Source organism: Rhinatrema bivittatum, chromosome 18 (assembly GCF_901001135.1).
Source record: "Rhinatrema bivittatum chromosome 18, aRhiBiv1.1, whole genome shotgun sequence".
Taxonomy (NCBI): Eukaryota; Metazoa; Chordata; class Amphibia; order Gymnophiona; family Rhinatrematidae; genus Rhinatrema; species Rhinatrema bivittatum.
In genome coordinates this window covers 13,655,210-13,674,330 of record NC_042632.1, presented here as the reverse complement: position 1 = coordinate 13,674,330, position 19,121 = coordinate 13,655,210, and the positions used below count along the sequence as shown (strand labels likewise).

Here is a 19,121-nt window from a genome sequence, read left to right as displayed (position 1 = left end):
GGCAGAAATTAACGCCAACCTTTGGGCAGGCGTTAATTTCTGAAAGTAAAATGTGCGGCTTGGCTGCACATTTTACTTTCTGTATCGCGCGGGAATAACTAATAGGGCCATCAACATGCATTTGCATGTTGCGGGCACTATTAGTTTCGGGGGGAGGGGGGTTGGACGCGTGTTTTCAAAACGCTATTATCCCTTACTGAATAAGGGGTAAAGCTAGCGCGTCAAACACGCGTCCAAATGCAAGTTAACAGTGTGCTCCACCAGAGCACTGTACTGTATCGGCCTGTTTGTGGTGTGGGGGGGGGGAAATCTATATATAAAAAATGTGACAGGGTGAGATAGTGGGAGTCAAACCAGTGACTAGTTGCCCAGGAACAGTACTTTCACTTTCTCAGATCAAGTATGTAAATTGAGTTCTATCACTGGCAAACGAATACTAACTTTTACTAGTCACAGAATGTTTATTTAACCAGTGCACATACATATCTAACACTGGCAATCAAATACTAACTAGCACACAATATAAACAGCTGAAATAATTTAACCCTCCAAGAAATTTTTCTTAAAATGTAAGTGCTCTTTCCCAGCAAGTACAACATATGAAGGTTCCTCTGGATTTGCTATGACAAAGGATGGGAATGTTTTTTATTCTTATAGTAATTACTTTTTGAAGATTTCTGCAAATGTTCTTTCAAGATGAAAATATATAGTATGTTGTGTAGATCAGTGAAACAAGCTCCTGCTTTAATGAATTTAGATTTGTGTTTTGTAGACAAACATGTAAAAAAAATTCAAGGATGTGAAGACTTTTACAAGGTTCTGTATGTGTTTGTGTGTGTGTATATATATATATATGTATGTGTATGTGTGTATATTTATACTGTTTGAGATACAAAATGCTTTCAGTACACAAGCTGAAAGCATTTTATTTTCATGGAAAGGACTTTCTCTAAGGGGTACAAAGAGGTATAACTGAAGGAAATTCACATTTGGGTTATGTGATTCATAAAACAATTATCCATTGGATGTGGTCGAAATTAGCACAGCATCAAAATTCATTAAAGTCTTGGATAATAGAGGCTCTTTAGCTGAAATAAAACCAAAGATCAGGTATGGTCTGGGATGTTGCAAAAGGAAAGTTGAAAGACTTTGATGGTCCTTGTGGTCATACCTGCCATCATATTCTACATTTCTTTTTGATATACCACTTCATTTTGTTCACAGGTGTGGAGCACAAGTACTTGTGAATTTGTTCGAACTCTAAATGGGCACAAGCGTGGTATTGCATGCCTCCAATACCGAGATCGTTTAGTTGTCAGCGGGTCATCGGATAATACCATTAGGTGGGTTAAAAAGCATTGCTACTATATCAGTTTGCAGAAAACAAACTGTTTTCTAAAAGAATCATGAAATAATACTAGATTTTCTTTTGCAGCTGTTTTCTGTTCTTAGTTAGCACTTATGATTGTCTGTTGGTGTTTAGCATGTAAGTATATTCTTGAAATAATTCCTGAAGAGCTTCTCATGTACTGACAGTTAATGCCCTGACTAGAGGAGCTTAGAGGCATTTCATGTTTACACATTTTTTTGTTTCAGCTTTATTCTCCATTTACAAGCAAACTTGTATAAAGCATTACATGTGGATGATTTCATTCGATGGTGACATGTACCCAGTACTCACCATGCACTGCATTATTTGCCCTACCCTCAGTCTTTCTTTGTCTGAGCTACTGCACAGACCATGTCCCAGTTTCTCTTAAAGTTTTTTCAGCTTTTGGCTTGTGCCTTGTTCTATTTCTTTGCTTTTGTATTTTCTTGCTTAAGGAGTGAGTCTCCTTGGGCTGCAATATGGTTGGTACCACCCAGCTCATGGGAACTCATACCAACAGCAGGCAGACTTGCTACCTCTTAGGACAGAGAAGGCTTCACTTACACTAGCCCCTTCCCAGCAGGATGAGTCCTTGGATTCCGAGACTGACAAGACTTAGAGTAATATCCAAAGCAGGAGGAACCATCATCAGGCAGGCAGGGTCAGACAGTCAGGCAGGCGGAGGTCAGGCGGTATTCGTGTCCAGGCAAGGGGGTCAAGGCAGGCAGAAGTCAGCACAGAAACAGAATCCAGGCAGGGGTCAGACAACAAGAGATCAGTCAGAGGAGCAAGAAGAGCAAGGGGCATGGACAAGAGAACTGGAGTAAGGTGGACATAGAGACTAGGCAGGAATGATGGAAGTACTTAAACAAGGCAAGGAGGGAGGCAGGCAGGAACTGGGACAAAGCACAGAGCAGGAACAAATGCAGGAACACAATCAACAACAAACACCTACCAATGTAGGAGGACCTGTTGCTGAGGTGCTGGTTGGGAACACAGCTGGGCCTTAAATGCCCGGTCAGGCTAAAGGGGAGCACTATGGCCATATTCCTGCCACAGAATTGACTATGCACATGTTTGTGCTCAGGGTGGCTCGTGGCAGTGTGGCACTGGCAGCCTATTGCAGCCAGGCCTGGTCAAGGGTAAGTTGCGCTAGCCTCAGGATGGGCACCATGGTTGGCATGACATTACATTACATTACTCCCCCTATCTAAGCCTCCTCCCCATACTCGTTGGCTTTCATTTTGTGGGGAAAGAGGCTGTGGAACCTCCTGGTTAACTGTTGGTGGGGGGGGGGGCTTGGACATTCTTTGCAGGCTCCCAGGCATTCTTCTCTGGACTATATTCTTTCCATGAGATGAATTAGTGGAGTTTTTCCCCTTATCTTGGTATCTAGGATCTCCTGTACCTCATATTCTTTATCTGAATTGATGGATATGATGGTCGGAGGAGGTATTCACCGTGAATACCACGAAAGGACCAGAGGCTAGTAAGGATACATGGAAAGAGTTGTGAGTACCTGAAGCTGGTATGTGACGGAACCCAGCTGAGTATTGGGAAGGGCCAATGGAGTGAACTTTATAGAGGAGGTTTTCAAACAGAGATTCTGAGTGCTCACCCAGATCTTGTCTCGTGGTTATAACTGGGTACCAAATGGCGTCTCCTGGTCTCTTTTGTATCACTTGGCAGCCTGAAGGAGTAGCTGATGAATTCTTCTCCAATGTTCCTACAGATTCTGAGCAGCATTTTCCACCATGGGGCAGAGGAAGACAATGGTACCATGACCGGAATTCTAGGGTGGTGTCCATATACAATAGAGATGTCATTGTTGTGGCAAAACTCCACCCAAGGCAACAGTGAGATTTGGTCCTTTTCAACCTTCATTACTATGTTACTATCTTGCCTGGTGTTTATATGCTCAGTTTGTCCATTAGATTGGGAGTGATAAGCAGAGGAAAAGTCAAGAGTTGCACAGATTTTTCCAGAATTTGGTTATGAACTGATTGCTGATGATGTACTGGGGTATTCCATGTAGGTGGAACACGTTTTGAAAGAAGTGTTAAGCCAGGAAGAGGCACAAAATCTTTCATCTTTGAAGATTGATCCATCGTGACCCAGATTACAGTGCATCCTTCGGAGGGTGGGAGGTTTATAAAATCCATGGATGGTGTGGGTCCAGGATCTCTCCAGAACTGGTCACGGTTGCAGGAGACCCCATGGGTGTGTATGGGTAACCTTGTGTGTGTAGCGTAGGTTGGACGAGATTTGACGTATCGCCGGGTCCACAAATAGTGCCGGGACAGAAGTTCCAAAATTTTGTGGACACCTGGATGCCTGGCCAGCCAGGAATCATGGGTCCAACAGAAGACTCTCTCCCGGAGGTGTTTGGCTACCACAATTTTCCCAGGCGATACCTTGATGGAGGTGATGGCCTAAATTCTGGCTGGATCTATTATGTGCTCTGGTGTTTCCTGGGTATCCACTTATTCAAAAGAACCAGAGAGGGCATCTGCCCATTGCTTCTTTTTGGCTGGAAGGTAGGTTAGCTGAGAATGAAAGTGGTCAAAAGAGTGACCCTTTTGTCTGCCATGGATTCAACCTTTGGGCCTGCTGAAGATACAGGAGGTTTTTGTGATCCATGGAGATGGTATGAAGAGCTCCTTCCAGGAGGTATCTCCACTCATCAAGAATGAGCTTTACATCCAAAAGCATCTGGTCGCCAATAGTATAGTTTCTCTTGGCAGGTATAAACTTCTGTAAAATGAAGAAACATGGGATCATTGTTCAGTTAGTATTAGGTTAGAAGATACTGACCACAAGGGATGAAGGTATCTACTTCCACGAAGAAGGATTTCTGGGGTTCTGGGTGTTGTAGCCATGAGTCTTTAAGGAAGGCCAGTTTGAGTTGATTGAAGGCTTGGACTGCTGCTTCTGGCAAATTTCGAGTGTCTCAACCCTTTTTGGTTAGGGTAGTGAGCGTGCTGCATGGGAGAGTAATCGTGGATGAACTGACAGTAGTAATTAGTGAATCCCCAAAAATGCCGGAGGGCCTTAAGACCTCCACTGGTTGTGGCCAGTTCTGAATAGCAATCAGCTTAATGGGATCCATTCTGAGGCCCCGGCTAGAGAGAAGGTACCCCAGAAAGGGTAATTCCATTTGCTTGAAGGAGCACTTCTCAAGTTTGGCTGCAGCCAGTTCTCCCTCAGTCGATGTAGGATTGTTTTGACATGTAACTCCTCCTTTGGGAGTGGGCTAAACTTCGATGGGGTCATAAGATTTTGTCTCTTCAGGGCTGGAACGACTCCTGGCTACCTCCTAACACAGTCTCTTTCCCCCAAGGTGTGGATCCTTTTGGTGGGGGGAAAGGTTATCCTTTCAGTGCCCAGAGTACAAAGGGTGACTGTACTTTAAATTATTTGTCCCTGGGAGAGGGGTATACTTTTTCTATTCACTGTGGACAGTAGTGCCGAATAAAACACTGGAGTCTTTACTGAGATGAATCAGAATGGTAAATGGCACAATTAGCAGAGTCCTCAATACCAAAATGGATTTTCCTTTATAGTCTCTTCCTTCAGTTTGTACACAGTTCTTAAATACCAGACATAGAGAACCTTCACCCACATCAGGGAGTGCCAAGGCCAAGTTCCCGCTGTAGGGCCTTCAAGAATCAGCAAGGCACATGCAGCCAGGGCATTTCGCGGCAGTGTGGTGTCTGTGTTGGCGGCAATGTGGTGTTGGAGCCAGGCTTGATTGTGAGGGTAAAGTGCGCCAGCAGCAGGATGGGCACTGCAGTTTGCGTGGCATTACATGGCTGTTGCCTCACTATCTCCTCAAATAGATCTTTTCAATTCTAAGAAGAAAAAAAGGCAAAGCTAAAATGTATGGAGATGTTCCAAGGCCTCTGTTATAGTTAGTGAGGTTTGGGTGGACCCTTGGACACTGTGGGCAGCTGACCACACCCATGGGGGGAAGTTCCGTGAGGGCCACAGGTCAGGCTGAGCTCTGGACGCACAAACACAGTTCTTTATTTAGACAGTTTGAGAAACCACCAGAGGTGGCAGTAGTGAGTAGATGTTGTAGCCCGGCTGGGCTAGTATTCCCCAGGGCGCTGGAACAGCGGTTTCTCCGGTAGCAGTGCAGTAGTGGAGATAACTGAGAAAGTGAGTACAATAGAACATTCACAGAGTCCCAAATATGGAGAAGCCCCGAGATAGTGAGAGCTGGCCCTCGAGGAGCAAGTACCAGATCCCTGGAGGTAGAGAGACTTGTTGGCAACGTACTCACACAGCGGTTCCATGTAAGAGATGGTGCTGGAACAGAGGCAGGCCCTCGAGGAGCGAGTACCTGGTTCTAGGGAGACAGCTCTGAGGAGTAGATGATAATAATACTCACTGATGGCGTCTGTATCAAATTCTTCCAAGTAGAAGTGGAGATAGATGCAGGCAGCGAGTAAGGGAACATGGGCCCTCGAGCGAGTACCGGTTACCTGATAGCGACCTGAAAAACAATGAGGCCCCCGAGGAGCGGGTACCCTGTTAGCAGAAAGAGTCCAATAGGAGTTGGAAGGCAGAGTAGCTGGGTACGGAGAGCAAATCCCATCCGTAAGATCACCCTTGTTAACTCAACGGCTAGCAATAAACAGTAGGCTTAAATATCCGGGCAGCGTGATGTCATCATAGGGGGACGCCCCTGAGGGACGCGCCAATGAGGAAATAAGAATGAGGGCTGCGCATCGCACACGCCCTAAGGTACCTGAAGAGCAAGGTGGGAGGCAGCGCCCAAGCCGGTCCGGGGACGCCGGAGAGGACGGCAGACAGACGCCATGGCAGCCAAGCGTCCATGAGGAGCAAGAGGAGCCGCAAGAAAGGGAAAGGTAGGTGGAGTGAAGCCGTCGGGCAGCGACGGTCGCAACAGCCAAGAAGCCCATGCTCAGCAACTTCAAGCCTGTATCTGTGGGTGTTGGTTGTCAATTATTGGTATGCTAACTTCTGCTGTCACTGCCTGGGCCCAGACCCCGACTCCAACTGCTAAAGCTGTGATTGGATGTTGCCTTGGGCACAGCAGCACTGTGCCTGGAAGATGGAGACCCTAAAGAGGGCAGATGAGCCACAAGCCTCGGTTGGAGCTGAACAACAGAGCTGCTCCTCATGTAGAAGCGAGGCATTGGATTTCGAACAGGATGTTGAGATAAGACTCCTCTTCATATCAATCCCAGATCTACCTCAGGTCAGGGTTATGTGTGGCACAGAAGCCTGTGGCATAGGTCGAGGTACCAAGAAGAGTGCCCAAAGATATGAGGGACCCCTTTTGCGGTTGTTCTCCATGGAGCCAAAGAAAAAATTGGTACCTTTGCTGCAGGTCTCCGCTGGAACAGAAACCTCCTTGATACTGAAGTAGGAGATCGCTTTGTTGGCGCAGGTCTCTTCATCTTTTAAGGTGCAGAAGATTCCCGAGGCACTGAGTCACTTGTTTTACCCAGATCTGGGGCTGACCAGGGCACCATCTACATTGTTAAGGAGATTGCACTATTAGATACAGTCGTTCTGCTCTGTGTAGCTTGCCAAGGCATTGTCAGTTGTTTCCAAGCAGAGTGAACATAATCCAAGGAGTTCTGCCTCTGAGGTTAGGGCATGGTGGGAGGTGCAACCGGCGCTGCCCATGGAAGTGTCAATGTTATCAGTGCAGAATGCCTGAGAACCAGCAGCTGCTAAGGCAGACGCAACTGCTTTGGTGCAGAATTCTTCCATGGCTGTACAGACTGCCTTTAGTGATGATGAACTGATTTGGGTTTCTGAAGAGCATGTATATTTCCTTCAGCACAGGATTTCCCAGTCCGTGGAGGCCCTGCTGTTTAAGCTAGTGAATAATTTATTTGCTTCCTTAAGCCCTAGAAATCAGAGAGGGAAATTTGAACCTTTCCTGTCCTAGATAGAGGAATTTTTCACATATAGTGGGGGCCACCCAATAACTCACACAAGTGTGTGCCTCTTTACAAGAATTTCTAGAGTTACTGTTAAGTCCTCACCATGATTTGGTGGATTCTCCTCATTGAGAATATTCTCATGAGTCAGAAAGGGATGAACAAGACTGTCCATTCTGAGTTCTTCCTGGCTATTTCCCCCTCAGAATAATTGGAAGTCTTTTCCTCAGTCCTCTTCATGCTCTTCAGGTATGTGGTTTGTTCTGCTGTGATTGGAAATGAAGGAAGTTTCTTTTCCATAGCTTAAGCTTTAGCAAGTTAGTCCACTCTCCAGGGAGGGAGGTAGGTATTAAGCAGAGCTAATTCATCCTGCTGTCTATAGAGAACCCAATTTACAGATATGCAAATGTATTTTTCCTGTTGATAAGGTGGCATAAATTTGTCATAACACATGGGGAGTCCCAAGCTGAGGATTGCACAGTGGAAGCACTTATTTAAAGACAATCCAGTCCCACCAAATGGCAGAAGAGGTTGAGCAAAACTGCTTGTCCAAAATTAGTCATCTTGGGACATGATGTCCATACAGTGGAACATAAAAGTGTGAACAGATGACCAAGTAGCAGCTTTATAAATATCTTAATAGAAGTGGCCATTAGATGAGCAACTGAAGTTGTCATGCTGCGCTCACTTGATGATCCTTGACAGGGTCTGTAATCTGCATACCAGCCAGTGTGTAACAGTGCGCTATACAGTCTGCTAGCCAGTTGGACAGAGTTTGTTTGGAAACTACAACTCCCTATCAAAGGACATGAATGTAATCCACTTTGAAGCGCTGAAAAAAGTGCAAAAAGTGGAATATAAATAAACAGTTGTGAAGCTTGCAGTGAGTCCTCTTTGGGCAATAAACCAGGGCTGCCTTACATTCCAAGGAGTGAAAAGCCTGTAGTTTTGGAAAAAATGCAGGTAGCACAATAACTTAATAAATGTAAAATGCAAGTACAACTTTTGTAAGGAACTTGGAATGAATCCATAAAACCACTCTATTGTGAAAAAATTGCAGATGTAGCGAATATGAAACCAGCGCCTGTAGTTCATTTCTTATTTGTGCCAAAGTTACTGTCATGAGAAACAATAATACCCAGGTTTGAAAGGAGTTTTAATGAGTCGAGCTAGTACTACATTGAGGTACCAAGGCACTCAAGGATTACTTAACAGAGGTTTGGAATGCCTTTCATGAATCTTCATACCAGAGGTAGGGTGGAGAGAGATTGGAACCCTCTTCTTCTTGCTGATGATATGCCACAGTGGCACCGAGATGAACTTTGAAGAGGTACTAAGGCCTGAGGATGAGAGGAAGAAAAGATAATGAAATACATCTCTTGGGCCACAGTGGGCTGGCCCTCTACAAAGTCAAAAACCCCTTCCATTTGAAGCTGAAGGTTTTTCTGTCAGAAAATATAACATCCTCCAACTCTTTGGAAAGGAGCAAGGAGACTACTGCACATTCAGCATCCAAGCTGTGAAGACCAGCACTGGAAGGTTTGGATGGCAGAGCTTGTCTTCCTCCTATGTGATGAGAATCGGAGATGTTCTCAGTGGAAACAGACTGAATTGACAAATGGATGAGATATGGATAGCACACTTGCTTACTGTAGATAAACAGCAGGTAGGTTGGTTTACGCCAGAACCTAGAGAGCTGGGTCACATACTCAGTCGTTTAGACTACTGGTGGAGGAGGACTGAGTTATAGACTGGAGGAAAATGGCAAATAGATATAGGGAGTTGGTACAGGAAGCAAAGAAAAATGCTTTTTCTGGTATTATTGGATTAGCTGAGTCTACTAGTAGGAAAATCTTTAGGATAGTGAAGTCTCTTCTGCTTAAGGAGAAGAGAGAGATGGGAATGCCAGACTGTATTACTTTTTCTATGGTTTTTTTTTTTTTTTTTTTTTTTTAGTAATAAGATTAAGGTTTTGCTCCAACAGTTACATTTGGATGGAAATAGTATAGTTCAGGAGCAAAAAAAAAGGGGTGGGGGAAGGGGTATTGGGATATTCGAAGTTGATCAGTTTTGTGAGCTCCGATGAATTAATGCTGTGGGGCTGAGGGAGATTCTGGTAGAAATTAAGCCTATAGGTGATCCATTGAACCCCTGACAATGATATTAAATAAAACAAAATTGTTAGGAGTATTAGAATGGTTAACTAAGATAATAACAGTGTTATTCAGGGACAGTTGTCTTCAAGAGAGTTCGAAAAGATCTATGGTAAAGCCAATTTTGAAGAAATCTCATTTAGATCCAACAAAATGTGAAAGCTATTGGCCAGTTTCTAAGATTATGGAAAAAAAAAGTCCTTAGTCAATTATCAGTATTTTTGGAAAGTTCTAGTTGCCTGTCAGATAAATGGTCAGGTTTTTAAACATGGTTGTGGCACAGAATTGGTAATGTCATCTTTAGCAGGTAATGTCTTTTGCTAATTTAATGCTGGATGATCAAACTACCAATAGCTCTTGGAGAGATTTGAAAAGGTGGGTTTGAGTGGGCAGGTGTAGCCTGGATTGTGTCCTGTTTGGAAGGAAGGAAGGACCCAGGCAGTAGGAGCATTCTTGCAACCATTGATCTTATGGACAGAGGTTTCTGCCGTTCACCCTTGTTTAACATTTGTAAGTATCCTGTAGCTGATCTTTTTCGGAAGCTGGATGTCACTGCATATATTTAATTATTTTGTTTTATATTCCATTTTTTCTGGTACTTCAAAGCAGATTACATTTATTTAAACATTTTTATATACGGCATTAGTTGTGGACATCATGCCGGTACATTCAGATACTGTAGATATTTCTTTGTCCTAGAGGGCTCACAATCTAAGCTTGTTCTGGAGACAATGGGGGGGTGAAGTAACTTGCCCAAGGTCACAAGAAGCAGCAGCAGGATTGATTCTCTGCCCGCTGCTGTAACCATTAGACTTCTATTCCACTCCATTTATGCAGATGACATCCAGTTTCAAGGTGCCCATTGATTGGAAGCATAGCTGTAACTGTTGATCTGGTCAGTAACTATGTGACAAAGATTTCTTGTTGGATGAATGCTAGTAAACTGGTTTTGAATAAGGCCAAAATTCTTGGAATAGGAAGGTTGTTTGACGGCCTGTACTGGATGACTGTTAGAGATTTCAGTTAGTATTAAAAGCTTGGGGGTCATGTTAGAATTCAGCTTCTTGCTGGTACTCTGCATTTCTCAGGTGGCTCGGCATGCCTGCTTGTAATTACAAATGATTAGGCATGGAGGATTTTGCTTTCCAGACAGTGGTTTCATCTCTAATTCTTGGGGCATTAGATGATTGTAATGTTTTGTTGATAGGGATGCCAATTTGTGTCATCAATAAGCTCCAACTTACTCAAAATAATGTAGCTAGGTTAATTTGTGGTAAGAGTAGAAATGAGTGCTGTTCCTTTGTTAGTTTACTTCCATTAGCTACCAGTGATGGAGAAAATAAAGTCTAAATTACTAACAGTGGTTTTTGCTGTTTATGGAGTAATGGTCAAAAGTACTTGTATGATAAGTTGGAATGGTATTTTCTAGGTTGGGCCTTGCAGTCTTTGCAGGGTTTTCAATTGTCGGCTTCAGTGAGAAAACAGTTGCAGTGCTTTTTACTAGCATAGCTCCATAATTATGGAATATGTTACCAATTGCAGTGCAGTTGGAATTGAACTATCAAAAAGTCCAGAAACTTGTTAAGGCTTTACTGTTTCTTAGTGCTTGAGTGGGTAAAGAGGAATAAAAAATTTAGCAGTGAAGAGGGTAATTGTTTTATGCTTATGCTGCAGTATATACATTTTTAAATAAATGGGGGGGAGAGGTGGAGCCCTTCTGTTTGCCTGCAGTGAAGCCTGAGCTTCCGGTGAGGCTTGTTCATCTTCCCACTTCAGCGCCAAGTTCCGGGGCTGTTTTAAATCTTGATGCAGCAGGTGCTGTGGTCCGGTGGAAGAAGTGCCATTCTGAGGTGCCCAGGGCCATTTAAGACCACCTACTGCAGCGTGCCAAAGCCGCAAACCTCTGGTGGCGTTTTTCATCTGATTGTGGGATCTGATTGATTTCTTGTGGTTTCACTGCCAGTGGGTTAAAAGGAGATGCCAGTTGGACCCTCTCCTCTTTGTCTCAGCAGACACTAGATGCCTATGAATTTCAGAGATTGGTTCTAGTAGAAGGGGAGCTTGGGCTTTCTTCCTCTGCTCTATCAGAGACTTTGTTCTCAAGTCTGGAGGTCCTCTTCCTCCACACGCAGGCTCAATGACCCCAGTTAGACTTGCCAGTTCAGTTGAAGAGATCAAAGTGTCTACTCACATCAGTTTTCAAGATGGGTAGTCGGCTGTGAGTGGTATCACCACGGGGTCTGAAATGAGTATATCTTTTCCATCTGTTAAGCCTCATGTGATTACCATGTACACTATCTGGTCAGCTATTTCTAATTTTAGAGAAAGTTCTCTCTTAGATTTGATTCTGTATTAGATTCCTTAGGGGGTGATATAAATGAGCGCTCTCATTTGGTTAAGGATCATGGAGAAAAGGTTGCAGAGTTGGGTGTCAAGTGTTCAACTCTGCATGAATTCAGTATAGTCATGAAAGAAAATCACACTGCATCAAAAAATGGAAAGCATGGGAAGTTATTCTAGGAGATTGAATCTTAGGTTTTTAAATTTTCTAAGATGTTCCATGATCAACCCATATGATATGCTAAAGAAGATTTTTCTTGAACATTGGAATATGTACCATCTCCCTCTAAAGTGTATTATTTAACAAATTATGAGAAAGTAATATCTTTAGAAAATGTATCTGGTAAGGCTACTTTTTCATCTAACAGATTTGATTTGACTGGGTTTTTGGAGCAGTCAGTGGCCTTTGATACATTTACAATGTTAGTTACTTTTGGGGCAGACCCTCTCATTCTGGCCACTAGATGCCACTATTCCTGTCCTTAGAACACACTTAGGAGCCATCCATCCCTTCAGGCCCTCCCACCAGGAGGCTTTGGAGTGGATGACAGTGTTTAATCCAGCCATTTTAGCACTCAGGGAGTTCAGTTAGAGAGAGCAGCTGAAGAGTACAGATATATTTTTTCAACACTCTATCCACCGCTGGTCCCTCCCAATGGAACACTCTTCCACCAGAACTCCGACAAGAGCCATGCCTACTGACTTTCAAAAAGAAACTCAAAACCTGGCTATTCGAACTAGCCTACCCATAACCAGCCGAACTTCACCATTACCTTACTTTTCAAACAAACCTATCCATAACTAGACGAGTATTACCACTAACATACCTCTACGATCATTTCCATGACCTCCTTCACTGACTTACTATTGTATATTTACTTATTTTACCTTATTTTATTTTACTTATATTTATTTTGAATTGCACTGGTGGAGATTTACAGTCCTCTGCCTAATCGATTTCTTCGTTCTCTAAATGCCTCACTTGTTAACAGTTGCTAATTCTTCCCCAGTTGTATTTTCTGTTTTCCCAGTTCTATGTAACCCGTTCCATGTAATGCTTGTTGCAATTTCGTGTTACAATGTAAACCGATATATGTGTCTTGCCACATGAATGTCTGTATAGAAAAGCTCTAAATAAATAAATAACACTCTGCTAGTGATTCCTGACCTTGCCTTATGGAGTTTTCTTTTAGAGGGGATACCTCACCGTGCACTCCCTGCCAGAGGGTCCTACTAACTTTAAGTTAGAGAGAGAGATTGTTGAGCCTGATGCCCTTGCCAGGGGGCCAAAGATCTGTGAACCTTCTCTAAACCCTAAGTAAGCAAGCAGCAGTGATGGAGCCTGCTGCGAAAGACAGTGAAGGCAGAGCAGATATCCATTTTTTAAAGTATTTTTGGACTTTTGAGTTAAGCAGGGAGGTTTTTGGATCCCCCCCTTCTCCACTGGAATTGCAGTGCTAGGAATAGCTGGATCCCCCGATTTTTCCACAAAACAAATCCTAGAAATAATAGCTGAGGATAAAGGAACAACTGAACCCCAAAGGAAGGAAGAATAAGAGAAGGAGACCCCATCCAGGACAGGCTGGGTGTCCAAGGGGAAGATGATGTCTAAAGGTAGGATTTTTATAGTTAAGTGAGAGCCCTCACTAGAATTTCACAGGACAGTTGTCGGGAGAGTGGTACAAGTAAAATCACTTTGGGCTCTACCCAATGGTCATTTACCTACACAGAAAGAAACCCTTTAACCACAGTCAGATGTACACTCATCAGTTTGGACAAATAGACTTTATTTAACTTAATGAATCAGTAAACTAATTTTTGGTGTTTTTTTTGTTTTGTTTTGTTTTTTTTTAACACCCAGACCTGGTCCCTTTTGAGTCATTAAAGCCTTTCATCCAATGGGAAGCACCTAAATTTCAGCACTCACACTGGTGACCTTTTTTTCATCTTCTGGGCCATAAGTGAGAGCTAACCCCCCCCCCCCCCCCCCCCCCCCCCCCGATTGAGAGTCGGTGAGGGATGAAAGTGTTAGCCGGGGTAGCCCCAAACATAGAAACTAGATTGTGCCCTTGGGACTTGACACACCTCAAGTAAAGGTTACACTTTTGTACAAGAAGCTGACAAATAATTTGTAATGAGGCTCTCTTTTAAGGAGATGTCCTTTTGGGGACAAAAGATTGCAATTTTCCCTAATGTGGTCAGGGAAACTTGGCAAAATAGAATTATTTTTGCTAAAAAAAAAAAAAAAAAGTTATAGCCTTAGGAGCCAGTTATTTATTAACGAACCCCTACAAAAATTAGAAGGTAGGAAATTTTTTGATCCTATACAGTTAGAAAATTTCCTGCAAAATAAGAATGTATTGGTTATACCTGGCTCTTAGCAGGTTTAAAGATGACAAGAAAGATGATTATTCTATTGATATAATTTTTTTGGTTTCTCCTCTCTAATGTGGTCTAAATAATAGCATTTACATGTTTTGATAAGTTTTCTTTGAATTACAGCTTTGTTTTCTGTATATCAAGTTCTCTTGATTGTAATATATTTGTAATAAAGAAATAATGGGAAAAAAATCATGGTAGTGAGTTTTACAGAAATTAATTTTAATGATTCTTTCCTTTACAGGCTTTGGGACATTGAATGTGGTGCTTGTTTAAGAGTATTAGAAGGACATGAAGAGCTAGTTCGATGTATTCGCTTTGATAACAAGAGGATTGTAAGCGGTGCCTATGATGGGTATGTTCCTCAGATTGTTGGCTTTTTTTCCTATTTAAAATTGAGATGGACTAAATAATTGTGATTCACAGTTGTAATCTTCATCAATTTCAGTTTATGGTTATACATCGTAATTCCAAAATGCTCATTGCAGATTACAGTATAAAATATCATCATTGAAAAAATTATAAACAATACATTGAATAACAGAATGTACAGATCAACAGACAAGTTGAGGATCGTAAATAGAATTAAAACAAACATAAAATTAATTCAGTAAAAATAGCCTATCTGTTAAGTCACTTATAGACTTTGACACTATAATGTATTATTAATAAATAAGTACACAATTAGGATTTTCAATAAGTTCATACCAGAGGTTATACATTCATATTAAAAATATTTTATTAAAACTTGTGCTTATATTTACATGAATGCCCTAATTTAATATTTTTCTTAAAAATGTTTTAACAAAGTATTTTCAAAGATCTTTTTGATGATGATCTATATGCCATAATTGATCATTTAGTTTTTTACAGTTCAAATATTTTTATTGGCAATATCAAACAGTAAGAAGCAAAGATAATCGGAGCTTCACGACAAAATACAAATTACAGAAAAGCAAGAAATAAAAGGATTCCGCTCACATAAAAAAGGTTATGTCTCACCATAGAATAAAAACAGGAGAATATACATAACACAATAATGTGTCTGATGTGAAGAAAACCATCAGTGTTGTGTGAAAAGATCATGAAGCTTGAAAGTAATGGTCTACCAACCTCCATATTGCCACCCAACTGGCAACCTATTGATAGTGAATGGCTATCTCTTTTTATATTTATAATAAAGACAAACTGTATGCCACCAAAAAGAAAAATTCAAATTGGCAGCCATCTTCCAGGTAACCAGAAACATCTTAACAGCAATGAAAAGTTTAAAAAAAAAAAGCCAACAGTTTCCTTTGTGAAAAGGTAGTTAAGGCTAAACTGCAAGAGATTTAAGAACGACATAGGTTGAAGGACTAGAAATATTCAAAAATTTGCAATATTTTCCAAACAGCATGCCAAAAGTTATGTTATCAGGCAATAATATAGAACATGAGTGAACCGTATGACCATCAAGCTTTGGGTGAACCGTATAACCATCAAGCATGGGAAGAGCATAGTCCTGGGGATCCAAATCGCCCAATGTGCTAAAAAAAACAAAAAAACCCCAAAACTTAGATTGGGTTACATATGAAGACAGGGAAGCCCACAGTGATTTATCCCAGTATAGGTTCCATGGAAAATCATCAGCCAAGGACAGTTCATGTGTTCGTGTCATCTCTAAGCCAATGCATTGTGTAAGTTCATTTTCTTGAGTTACTAAAAGATGTGAGAGGCTATGTGACCATGTGAAGAGAGAATAAGGAAACTACTTGTGGTAGCTAGGAAACCATCCCCAAATCTAAAGATGAAGCCTGAATACAAAATAATTGAACCCACTGGAAATACTGGGTATGCTCCTGCGGGATGGGCTCTGCTTATGGCACTCTGGGCTGCATTCACACTGGGGCCTACTCCATGTTCGTTGTGAGCAGGATGGACTCACAGTACGCTGCGCATCTCTCCAAATTCTGCGTTCCGCAGTAGCGCAAAATTCCCCCAGGAGTAAATGACTGGCATCTCCCATGTTATGCCTTTCATCCTATGCCTTCAGATTCTTGTATCGGTCAGACTTTCTGCCATGCGCAGATTTTACACCAAGGTGTTCTTAAATTATTTCTATCCACAGGTTGAGTAAAGCTCAAAAATTGACTATTGTCAATTAGATGAGTTGCAGACCATATTCTGGCATGATTCCAGTGAGACAATAGAATAGGCGAAAGCCCAACTTCAGTGAGGCCAATTATTTGGTTTCTGAGCAAACAAAAAAGCTTGAGTAAACCATAAACTTGTCGAGGCTGATAATGCCAATGGAACTGTTAACTTGTTCATGCCAGAATGCTTAAAATTATATATGTAGCTAGAAAAATGGGATGAGAATGGAAGCGAGTCATTGTGGAGTACCCAAATAGAGACCATAAGGTACAGATCCAACCAGTGCCTTTTCCACATCTAGCCAGACATGGAAGTAATCAAGATCCATTTTGTCTACTAACCAGGCATGACCTTGCTGCAAAATGAATATCGTATGATGATGATGGAAATCATGAAAATTTACTCTCTCCCCCCCCCCCCCCCCCCCAACTTTCTGGATAACTTCAATTTTTGCTTGGCTATGTGAGGAGTCTTATTCCAAAGAAAATGGGATGATAAAGCATCCACTTGATAAAACTTGAAGAAAAACTGGAAGCATGCTAAATATACAATTAATCTGCAGGGTTAAGACTATTTTAATCGTGTCTAAAGGACTGCACCAGGAAAGATACAAAGGTGACCAGCAAGCAATACTGTCTGAAAGTAAAGTAAAAATTCCTCTGCTTTGGAAAGTGTTAATTCTATGGAATTATAAACGTATATGCCCAAATATTTCAAACTGTCGGGAAGCCACAAAAAAGCGGAAATTGAGAGACTACTTCATTGGCCCATAAATTGAGATGACATTTCAGACTTACTACAGTTAATATGGTACTCTGTTATCTGTGCAAAGGAAGAAATGTTACTTTATGGCTGAACAGTAGAAACAGGATTACGAGCATATAAATTAATATCTGTATAAGCAGACAGCTTATGTTCAACCTCTTTAACCCTAATACCCATTACTAAGGGATCTTGCCATAGTGAAAGTAGCAGAGGCTCAAGAGAGATTAAACAGAAAAGGGGAAGACAGGCATCCTTGCCGTGTTCCCCTCTGCAAAGGTACCTGGTCTGAAAGGGTTCCATTGATCAAGAGAAAGGAGAGTGGCTGATGAGAGTAATTTTGTAAGTGAAGTAATGGAATGTCCACAACCAAATCCAATCCAGTACTGCAAATAGTCCCATTCAGTGTGGTCAAAGGCCTTTTCCACATCCAAAGATATGGCCACCACAGGTTTTGGTATATCTTTAGCAACCAATAACATGTTTTTAAATAAACAAGCATTATTGGTGATGAACTGGCCCTTCATAAATCCAGATTGATATGTACGTATGTTTACCAATAACAGAACCAAGTTAAAAAGTCAATTTAGCAAGTATAGTCAACACTGAGCAGAAAAATGGGTCTATAATTTGAGACTACTAAAGGATCCGTATGGGGTTTAGGAAAAAACCAATTGTTTTGCTTTATTGAAGTGATTGCAAAGAAACCTGTGTTTTGCATTGCACAGTATAGAGAATGCAATTTAGGCAACAATTGGATGGAAAAGGCCTTACAGAATTCAACAATAAAACCATCTGAGGAATTGGAGGGAAGTAAAGGCGTGACCAGCCTTCAATAAAGATATCTGAGAGTCCAGTCTATCCTTCTCCTCTGATGTTAGTAAAGGGTGGTCCAGAGTTGATTTAAAAAAATGTGTGAAGAGAGAGGGATCATTGCCTGACTCAGTAGAATATAAGGATAAGTAAGTTTCTAAATCTTTTGATGATGTCTGTCTGGATAGGTATAGTATCACCAGTTTATTTTAGAGCAGTAATCCTCTGATACTCCCGACAGTCTTGTAAATAGCTAGCCAGCAATCTCACAGATTTATTTTGTTCTGTGTAATATCTAGATTTTTGGAGGAATATATCCTTACCAACATGATTTACAGTTTTATACCTATTTTTTAATTTATATGTTTGCAAACAACAGACTATCATTGTATCGAATATGATCATGTTCAAACTGTGATGTCTGATGTTTTAAATGTACTACCTCCTCCATGAACGCCTTACTGTTTTTGCAGAATAACTATTTTCCCCGAATCATGGGCTTAAAGGCTACTCAGATTACATGCTTAGAAATATTTGTATCATTACGAAGAAAATACTCATCCAATACAGTAGAAATATGTTGTATCCTCCAAAAGGCTTGCATTAAATTTCCAACTTGGGACTTTAGGAGAAAGCAAATCCCAGTGAATAAAAATGAAAATCATAGTGTGATCTGAAATAAGCATAGGAGAAATACAAGTCGAATATGTTGGACCTAAAAGACTACGGGAAATCAAAATGTAATCTGTGCGGGAGTAGAACTATTGTGGAAAGGAATAAAATGTAAAATCCTTATCTGTTGGATACAATATTCTCCATAGATCCACTAGATCATGACTGGAGATGAGATTAGAGACAGCCCTATGTGAAGGAGATGATCTGCTTGGACTGGAAGATTGCCAGTCCAAAACAAGATCTAGGGGTTGATTGAAATTATCTCCAATCAACCCCGGAAGATTTGCATGTTTAAACAGCATTGTCTAGATATCCTGATAGAAGAAACAGACAGGCCGATACAGTAAGGGCACGTAAGAAAAAGTGCGGCAGTGCCGGGCGCCCGCTCGTTTGCCGCGCACACAGTTCGGATCACATACCGCTCGATACAGTATTTAAATGGCATGCAAATGCAAGACGCGTCCAAAGTGCATCCATGGAGTATCCATGAAGCACAATGCATTTTACTGTATAGAGCGCTATACAGCGCCTATACAGTATCCTGGGTGCGCTGGTACCTGTCATTTCAAATGACAT

At 41.6% G+C, this 19,121-nt stretch overlaps 1 protein-coding gene across 2 annotated transcripts in view; it reads left to right on the top strand.

Annotated features, from left to right (window-relative positions):
• The window catches only part of FBXW11 (F-box and WD repeat domain containing 11), a 291,067-nt gene that overhangs the window by 201,867 nt on the left and 70,079 nt on the right, over positions 1–19,121 (top strand). For both annotated transcript variants that reach the window (XM_029583589.1, XM_029583590.1), the window contains 2 exons: positions 1,225–1,343; positions 14,407–14,517. In XM_029583589.1, the coding sequence (XP_029439449.1) occupies positions 1,225–1,343; positions 14,407–14,517 (230 nt within the window). The remainder of the gene's footprint in view (positions 1–1,224; positions 1,344–14,406; positions 14,518–19,121) is intronic.